The sequence below is a fragment of the Dipteris shenzhenensis genome, chromosome 26, assembly GCF_047967505.1.
Source record: "Dipteris shenzhenensis isolate YYH24624 ecotype China chromosome 26, Dip_SZ_1.0, whole genome shotgun sequence".
Lineage (NCBI taxonomy): Eukaryota > Viridiplantae > Streptophyta > Polypodiopsida > Gleicheniales > Dipteridaceae > Dipteris > Dipteris shenzhenensis.
The window spans coordinates 10,444,730-10,454,683 of NC_141621.1; the positions used below are offsets into that span (position 1 = coordinate 10,444,730).

Sequence of the window (9,954 nt, forward strand, 5' to 3'; positions counted from 1 at the left end):
ACACATGAAAAGGTGTGTACTCCAAAGGGTATGTGCATGAAGAGGTGTGTACCCCTTGTGAAGGGTGTGACCCTTGATGAGAGGACATTACAATAGGAATGTCTCTTCATTAGAATGTCTCTTGTGAAGGGTTGTGCCTCATTAGGAAGTGTCCCGTCGAAAGGGCATACCCTTCCACAAGTGTCCATTCATCAAACCATCCATAAGTCTAGAAAGAGAAAGGAATACGTCACAGATCGTGACAGTGTGACAGCACCCTAGGAGTCTATTTCAGAGAGCGGACCGCATAGAGAAACTTAACATATCACAAACACACTTTCACGGCTACTAAAAATTGTCCATCGATACTGGAATGCAGACAAGTTAGTACCATCATACCTGTAAATATGACACAGACACTGTATCTTGTTCAGGTGATATATCTCCAAGAATATCTTCCATGGCACGCACCATAATCCCACGGTCAGCTGTGTCTTCTTCCCCCAGTTTACCAAGAGTGAATGTTTTACCCGTGCCTGTTTGTCCATATGCCATCACCGTCCCATTGTATCCTTCCAAAACGCTCTGCAGAAGAAAAAAAAGAAATCATAATTGAGAATTCCATGTCATTATGAATTGTTTGATAAGTGCAGCAAGGTTTTCTGCCGCAAAAGTGCACTCGGGGAACATAGGGAGGGAGATCATTTCAGTCCTTTCAGGAAACTAGTTATTTTAATGAGCAGCTGGCAATTAGAAGTTCTAATTCATCTTTGGATACATGTATTTGGGAACCTATACATGTGGTACTTTTAAAAGTGGCTTTCAATTTTGACTAGATTGGTATGAAACTTTCCCGCACGTCCATTGTTTTGAGTTGATAGGGCAGTAATCGGTGAAACTCACACCTAGCCACACTTACTATGACCCACTCATCTTATCACCCAGCAGCACTATGCTACCAACAAAGCATTGTTATCGAGGTACTGAGATGAAGAATCAACCTCAACTACTGGCTTTGCAACCACTTCATAGACACGCTTTTGAGAAGCAGTCTCGGTCAAAACTTCATCAAATTGGAAGGTATCACAATCCCAACTGTTTTTTCGCAGCTTCAATCTCTTCAGCTGCAAGAATTCCAGATGCACGTTAATATTATACATAGAAAAGAAGATAAATTAATCAGAAGTGCTTCACTCCAATAGAGCAAATTGATGTTAATCTGAAAGCTTTGAACGGGCTTTCCCCATGGAAATTCAAGAACTCCGGCTTAGAAAAAAGCAGGCATACTTGTTAGTCTCTGTACTTATTATGACCAGATAGGAGCAGGGCAGACTGTAGGAAAGCACCTCTGGCAACAATTCAACGTAATCCCCAAAGTCAGCATCAGCTACAAGCTCTTCTGCATTCCTTGGACGAAGTCTGACAGCAACCCTTACTCTTCCTGAAACTGTCCAGCAAGACGCTTTAAGATCTAAAATGTCTGCTTGATCATGACCTCTGAACTACAAATTTTATGAAGTCTTACCAGCAACTTCATCCAGGTTAATTGATAATAATTTTATAAAAGATCTGTCATGAGAGACTTCAATATAAGATTTTGCTCCCTACACGTTCAACTTCGAAAATGTTATCGAGCCGCTGATCACCAAGCACAAAGGAAAACCAGCTTAACTATTTATGAGTCTAAGTAATGATGTCATAACGTGTTCTCAGGCACATTTGTCCTAGATTTCAGCTGTTTTTGGCTTCACTCCATGCGAAAGTTGAGTCAATGAGCACAGACCTCCTGAATCGTCCTTTCCGTTCCGTGATGTTAGACCTCCCCGCCTAGCCTGCGACAGGGATGGCGTGACAGCCTTCGATCTGGACGGCGGGGGAACAGCTGCTGGAGAGGCCGGTGGAGCGGCTTGCTTGATCGTCGGTCCAATTGAGGGTGCCCTTTCTATGCGCACCATTGCTGCTCGAGGGGATCCACCTGGAACGCTACTTCTGTAAGGAGCAAATGCCATTCCCTGTTATGGCATTTTGATTTTACAAAATGGCCTGCAATTTTTTTAGAAAACTGCCGCAGCCATCAATCGTACGATTTTGCCTGTCTCTTGTTGTCGGGAAAATCTTGTTTGGTGGAATCTCGTCAATTCATCTCCCACTGCTTTTGCGCGGTTTAAATGCTGGCCTCAATTTTAAACGAGAACCTGCCAAGAGACCGTTCTGTTTGAGAACGTCGGTTCCGAAACGCGTTAACGTTTCGCTGTTTATTCATTTGCCCCTTACGTGATTCACCATTGTTGTCTGTTTGCAAGTAAGACCAGGAATAGGACACAGAAGCAAAGAGTTAGCCTGCAAACACAGGCAAATGGCCTATCCGAATCCTAAATGATTCCAGAATTGCGGTGATCGAGGGCAAATTTACAGGACGATGGCAAAGCTACGATATTTCCATAGCGCAGATGCCGCGGGAGGCAAGCAGAAGTGTTTGACGGGACCAAATTTCGGAAGTGCTTTGAATGTACAAGCTGCTCCGGTTGGCTGTTGCAAGCGTTTCTTCTTTCTGAATCGTCTCCACGGCAGAGAGAGCAGGCCAAGCAGCGATACAATGCAGAAGAAGAGGATGCAGGTGTGCTGCGATGGTGACAATACTGCACGAAGTTGTGGTCGTCTGGTGACAGAACACAGAGGGATGATTGGAAAGACGTGGTGCAGGATCAGCTGACCATCTGGTGACAGAACACGGGGGGATGAACACTGAACGGGGTCCAAAGCTGGAGATTTGGAGTGTGAAATGGAGAGCTGTTGCGTGTCGCCAAGCAAGGTGAGATAATCTTCGGGCTTTAATTTGCCATGGCAAGTAGTGTTGGAGGTCTACCTGGCGCCGTAGGGGCTTGAACGTGCAGCACGATCGTGGAGAGAGAGTGGCTGGCACGACAGAAGCACAAATCTGAAGCGGCACAAATTCTAACTGGAATTGACAAATTGTGCGTCTGCTTCAGGCACAAGACTAGATTATCGCTGTTGAAGCAAGCTACGATTCCGAGGTAGAAGATGAAGACGGGATGAAGGAGAGGTAGCTGCTCGGAAAGGAGAATCAATTTCCTGTTGAAGCAAACTACGATTCCGGCAGAGGAGATGAAGGATTGAAGGCTGCTCGGAACAAAGGAGACGATCAATGCAGGTAACGCAAAGCACTAAAGCACACACGTACCTGTTTCAAAACGTTGTCGGAGGGATAGCTGCTCGGAAACGAGAATCGATCCCGTTGATTGAAGCAAACTACGATAATTCCGACGCAGGAGCTGATCATGAAGTACTCGGAACAAAAGAGACGATGACTGCAGCTGCTTACAAAAACGAAAAGCCAATGCAAGCAGGCACTTACTGCTGTTGCGTCACCAAAAGCTTGCATCTCTTGTTCTCCGCACCAAAATCTATTTGCCCTGGCTTTCACTGCCGGATCTCTTGCTACGTAAGTCCAGTAGCTGGTTCTTCGCGTGGAACTTCGCGTCTTCCACAACTGATTTTACAGCATTCCAAAGCGAAAACAGACGAAGATATTTTTGCAAAAAAAAAAAACAGACGAAGATCAATCAAATCGTCTCAACGGCAGCTTTGATCGATCAGACGGCGAAAACAGACGAAGACGATCAATCAACGGCAGCTTTGATCGATCAGACGGCGAAAAGAAACGAAGCCGATCAATCAAATCGTCTCAACGGCAGCTTTGATCGATAAGGAAGGGAAGACGGACTTGCAAATTCAAAACTTGCATTACGTTTGCATAATAGGGTGTAGTCACATCAGCCATGTCATTTCCGTTCGTCCACATGGCGCCCTCGTGGCAATTTCCATTGGTCCACGTTTGCGTCCACGCAAGCCTCACAACTATATTGACATGGACGATCCTATGTTCTTTGGATAGCTCCCGTCAACGTCGGGAAAATAGAGGAGAATAAGGGAGGTTTGACAAATGGGCACCGGACATTGGACCATGGGCCCTACTACATGTCATTGGACCATGGGCCCTACTACATGTCAGGCGGCTAAGGGGGAGCTTCGGCATTAGCACTTTCAGCAAATGGGCGACGCACAAATAGATAAATTTAACTATATCCGCAAATGAGAAGTGGCCAAGTATGGTTATCATGGCAAATTCTCTACTATTGTACGCCTCTCAATTTTTTTTGGGCGGCCTTGGATTGCCGCCCAAGAAAAATCCTATGCCCAAACTTTATTGGGATGCCACATAAGCATGTCCACGCCCATTTGTGAAACCATTTGAGGGCAGACAATTGAAATGATAGCATGCTATTCGTGGATATCCTTTTTGCTAGGACGTTTGCGCCCCATTGTGAATCCTATCTAAGCTTCATTATCCGTTTCCCGACATTTTCACTATCGCCCCAGCCAAAGAGAGCACTTATTTTGACGTGAAATGTAGCTGCTCTTCACAAGAAATCCACTGAGAAAAATTTTTCTTGCATCCTCACAATCCTGATATCACAGGCGGAAAACTCTAGAGCAGGGCGCTGGGTATCGCAGGAATGCCCTCTCAATAATTTGGCTTCTCCACATGGCACCCTCGTAGCAATGCACATTGCAGATTGTTTGAAGTGTGCCACACCCAAGCCCCGATAATTTGGCTTCTGGCAGGTGAGGCTGCATGCACACCTACCAGTAAAAACTCGAATATGTGGTGAGAGGTTATATGTTCAAGCCCCACTAGCTGCCTGCAGGCGCATTTCATTCTTTTGAAGAAGGAATTCCTGGCCCAAGCGTTTTGGGCAGGGGGTCTTGCTCGCCCAAACTTGGGCAGGTAGTGGGATTCAGGTGTCAATTGTGCCTTGACATGTGGCACCTCGCACTTGTACTTTTGGTTGGGCGGGCGAGCAAAGCTTCAGTGTGTAAATGGACTTATGTCTTGGCTAGCAAAATTTTCTAACTAAGCCCCAACAAAACTTTATGAGCTCCAAAAAGTAATTTTCTATAGAGCAGTTGGAAACTCATGCGGGCAAATGCTAGAACCAATCAATCAGTTCAAGCGTTTGCCTACCGATCTGGCACCTGCATTCAATTCCCTTGAAAAGACATCTACTACCTGTCTCAGCGTAGGCCATGGACGGTTGTGCCCCTCGTAGTTGGCCATGTGTGTGTGTGTGGGGGGGGGGGGGGGGGGGGGGGGGTAGTGGAAAAAAAACAAAAAATAATTTTATCATGGCAATTCACTTGACATTAAACCTCAATTTTCACGAACATTTATTACGAGATACTCTTACTCTTATTTTTGCATACAATAGGAGATTTTGCTCAAAATGTTCTTTGGTTTAGCAAATTTTCCTCATCATGAGCCTCCATGAAGCTTGAATCTTAACCGTTGATTATGAAAATCCTTGAAAAAACATGTAATGCAAGAAATTACAAAGCAAGTTAAAGTAAAGAAGCTTTAAGCTTTACATAGCTTAGTCCATTCTCTTGTCATCACATTGTAATTCAATGAAGAATCATAGAAGAGCGCAACGCAAGTTGAGTTCACTAAAAATGAAAAAGCTCGACATAAGAGAAGATAACTTCAACTAAGCATATTGTTGAACTTCAATTGCCCTTTTTCATAGAATTTTGTTGTGAGGATTACTTTAGATGACAGTCACAATTATTATACATTGATTGCTTGGGAATGTGCTCTAATACATGTAGTCCATAGAATTGCTATTTTGTGCATGATGTTGGATTACAGAATTCGTGCTTCTATGAAGAGGTGGTTTAGTATCCACACTCTCTTTTGAATTCATTGCTTCTGGGCTAGGGGTTTGTACACTTTAGTTTCCATAGCACCAATCTCTCTATTCTCTATAAGTAGGCATTAGATAACCTTGAGAACAAAGTATCCTTCTTTGCATCATGAGAGCACATTAGAGTTCACATCAAAGTTTCTTGCCTTCACTACTCTTGCATGTGCTACTAGTGTCAAATTCTAAAAATGTGTCTGTACATATGTGGAAAACACTCGGCACCTACATCTCTAGCATTCCAAAAAAAATTGCTCTGACTATTTGGGGCCTGCTTTGTGTGGATACGACAAAATAAAGCGGCGTATTGTCCACGCTTTGAATTTTTTTAGTCCCTTTTGGATGTTTTTCCTTCCCTTGGTGTCCCTTGACCTCTCTAGTCACACTTGAGGGGGGAATGATTTATCAATCATGCTTCAATTATAGGTTGTGTAGGTATGCACAATCACAAGTAGATAGGTATGCACCGATGATGTGTGTGCACTAATTCTGCAAATGGTTGCCTACTTCTTGTTTATGATCTTTAAGATAATTGTATATTCATGTATTCAGTAGTGCAATGTATATCTGCATTCAACGTATGTTGTTGCTAAGTGTTTCCTTTTTCAACCATCCATTGTTGCTTCAGACTCATGAAGCCCTTTGAAACCAGACTATCAAGCAACAAGAAGTTTTCTTTGATGAGATCCTTGGGTGCACACTATAGAAAAAGTACAAAGATTAGAGACTTCTTCTACAAAAATATTTTCAGGCAACTAGCCAAGCGTTTGTACTGTATCACTTTTTTCAATCACTGTACAATGTACACTTTTATCCACATTCATTGGGCCCCTCTTTTATGTACTCATGTGCATATTATATGTGAAAATCCTTTTCAAGGGCATCTAATATGAAATTCTTATCTAGGCATCCATATTTGTTGAAACAAGCCTGTAGACTCTAGTCAACCTACTCAAGCAAGGTTCCTCAACATAGAGCACATCTCTGAGTGCATCTTGACTATCATTCTTTTCAAGAAATGATACATGATGTAATTTTGTGCATCTTCTCATCTCCTATTGGTACATATTCCCCTTTTTGCAACTTTTCCCTACGGTCAAACCACTCATTGGTATATCATATGACTTTTGGCCCTAGAATTAAGAAACTACTCCTCATTGCTATATGGTTTTGGCATAGTACATGCTCCAAACAAATATTTCCAACAACCTATCGGCATATATATTACCTATTTTTTTGTTGTGTGAATGATATCAAAAAGTGGATAGACCACACATAGAACTCTAAATGAATCAATGGAGTGTGAAGAGAACACAAGCATGAATACTTAAATAATAGAATGCAAAGATACAATAGTGGAATGGAATGTCAAAGCATGAGCACCAGAATCTCATTAGTCCCAAGTAGGATGCCTGAGAGAGAGAGAGAGAGAGAGAGAGAGAGAGCAATCTAGAAATGGAAAGCATGGAATGATGTATTGAATTTGAGAAGGATGTGGATAGGATATATATAAAAAAGGGGGAGGCAAACCCTAGGTTTTCCTTAACTCTCCCCAAACTTGGGTGAAGACCCTACCCCTAGGATGTGACACCAGGCGAATTGTGGCATGGGAACCATTGTGGTGGGTATGTGCCTCTACTTAGACACAGTAAAGACAAATGTGGCATCCACTCACAAGCCTTGTAACTAGCATTGATGTGTGTGCATTTGAGTTGTCTACTAGTGACACATAATATGTAACCTATAAAAAGCCTTTGCATCTAGTCTTTTTTTCAATCATGACCTTTCATGTATCATACGCCCTGAATTGTTGGATCCACTCGATCATTGTTGCTCCCCTTGTCACCTAATCCTCTGGTTGTTGTTGCTATACTCCATCCAATTTCACATCCTTCCTTCTCCTCCATGTGGGTGCCGACATCCTCCATCATCCTTATCCAACCACAGCCTCGGCCACACATACATCACTTCGATGGTGGTGAAAAAATGGTCATAACTTTGAAACCATAGCTCGGAATGATGAGATATAATTTTTGTGCTCCATCTAACCATGCAGTTAAAAGTAATATTTTTCATCCTTTTAAGACCCTTTCACCAAAGAAAGGGTCCATGGAGATGTAATGATGGTGACAAAATGGTCATGACTCTCAAACCGTAGCTCAGATTGACGAGCTGTAAAAGAAAAAAAGATGGAACTTTTGTACTCTATCTAACCATGGAATCAAAAGTAGTTTTTGCAACCTTCTAGGACCCTTTCTTTGGTGAAAGGGTCGATAGAGATGTGATGAACATAAAAAGTGGATCGTAACTCTCAAACCATAGCTTAGATTGCTGAGCTGTAAAAAGAAAAAGTGATGTAATTTTTGTGCTCCATCTAACCATATGGTTCAAAATAATATTTTTCATCCTTCTAAGACTGTTTCACCAAAGAAAGGGTGCATGGAGATGTGATGATGGTGAAAAAATGGTCATAACTCTCAAACGTAGCTCAGATTGACGAGTTATAAAAAGAAAAAAAGATGGAAATTTTAAGCTCTATTTAACCATGCAATCAAAATTAAGTCTTTGCATCCACCTAGCACCCTTTCTCTGGAGAAAGTGTCCATACATAAAAAACGGGTCATAATTCTCAAATCGTAGCTCAGATTGCTGAGCTGTAAAAAGAAAAAGTGATCTAATTTTTGCGCTCCATCTAATCATGTAGTTAAAAATAATACTTTTCATACTTAAAAGAGCCTTTCACCAAAGAAATGGTCCATGGAGATGTGATGATGATTTAAAAATGGTCATAACTCTCAAACCGTAGCTCGGATTGACGATCTGTAAACCGTAGCTCGGATAAGTACAATACAAAAGTATAATGCATGACATGTAAAATTACTATCCTTTCACCCAAATATGTAGGAAATATGAAAAACTATCGTGTGTGTGTGTGTGTGTGTGTGTGTGTGTGTGTGTGTGTGTGTGTGTGAGACACACACACACACACACACACACACACACACACAAATTTGAGTACGTGATTTGAGTTTAGGACTCATCTTGTTCTAGAGACATCCTATGATAATTACAATAGTAAAAGGTGACCCTTGCACTTGGGTAAGACTCCAAGACTTCAAGCCTCACATTGCACATGGTTGAGTACTTCCTTCAAAGGACATATATGTCACCCTTTTTCCAAGAAAGAGTAATTTGGGTGGCTGTCTTTTGAAGCTATCTTGGAAATGCAAGCTCAAAGCTCGAGGCTCTAGGCTCAAAAAAGGGAAGCCCCCCAAATCTACAAAGGAGAAGAAGGAATCGCTTGGACTCCCTCGATCAAACTTCCAATCCAAGAGTGGAAAAGCAAAGAATAATCGTGGAATTGGTTGAAAAGCTACAACATAGTAATAGTAGCATGCCAAACAAGCCTATGGTGCATACCCAACTGATATCTCCTTGTGGCCTGATAGAAAAGCCACAACATAGTAATAATAGCATGAAAATTGATATCTCCTCTTGGCTTGATAGAAACAAAGGGTGCCGCCCCTCTCATCTACCACATTATCCACATTACAGATGTCCATGCGATGGAGAAGATAAGCCTCAGGAGGCTAAGAGTGGGCCAATGGGAAATGAAATGCATGGATCAAATATATGCATGGAAAATGAGATACATGGATCCAATATATGCACTACTCCTAAAGGTTGTTGCTAGGATTTGGGCTTGACCATGTCAAATGAGAGAGCGATTGTTGCCATTCATGAATCAAATGAGTAGAAAATGGACAACTAGGAATGTGACGCTAAAAACGCCCAAATACAACCTCCAAAGTCAACCATGAGGCCATAAAGCTCAAGAATCTACATGGTCTCTGACTCATTATTTTGCAAAAAGAAAAAGGAATGATCAGCATATGCTTGGCCAAAAAAAAAAAATCTTTAGGCAAACACTTCAATAGAGGTTTACTAGGTGATGAACAAAAGCCCTAATAATCATCAACATGTCTGTATAAACTACTAGTTGGCGAGTCCTCTTTAATTCTACTAATCATCTTAGCCAAATGTCTCCCTTCCTTGTCCAAGAGGTGGTACCTATCAAATTAAAGAATGTACTTCCATCCACTAGTTCCCACCAGGGTCCCATATGTCTCCAAATGTCTTCAACCGTTTATTAAACAATCTTCTTACCACTCTTGGGTGAATACTGATAACAAAT

The 9,954-nt window shown here is 42.0% G+C and overlaps 1 protein-coding gene across 1 annotated transcript; it reads right to left on the bottom strand.

Annotated features, from left to right (window-relative positions):
* Window positions 1-372: 372 nt before the first annotated feature.
* On the bottom strand, window positions 373-3,677 carry LOC147884651 (kinesin-like protein KIN-UB). The gene is made up of 6 exons (XM_087397190.1): window positions 3,555-3,677; window positions 3,182-3,314; window positions 1,763-2,174; window positions 1,326-1,426; window positions 981-1,103; window positions 373-564 (listed from the first exon to the last, which is right to left on the bottom strand). Exons 3-6 carry the CDS (start codon window positions 1,986-1,988, stop codon window positions 373-375), a joined length of 642 nt encoding a protein of 213 aa, XP_087253316.1. The 5' UTR covers window positions 1,989-2,174; window positions 3,182-3,314; window positions 3,555-3,677.
* Window positions 3,678-9,954: the final 6,277 nt, after the last annotated feature.

Coding starts and splice junctions, on each gene's coding strand:
- LOC147884651 (XM_087397190.1), bottom strand. CDS start 1,988: ATGGCATTTGCTCCTTACAGAAGTAGCGTTCCAGGTGGATCCCCTCGA. Junction 1,427..1,762: donor CGGAAAGGACGATTCAGGAG/GTCTGTGCTCAT, acceptor CTTGCTGGACAG/TTTCAGGAAGAGTAAGGGTT. Junction 565..980: donor TTGCAAAGCCAGTAGTTGAG/GTTGATTCTTCA, acceptor TTTCTTCTGCAG/AGCGTTTTGGAAGGATACAA.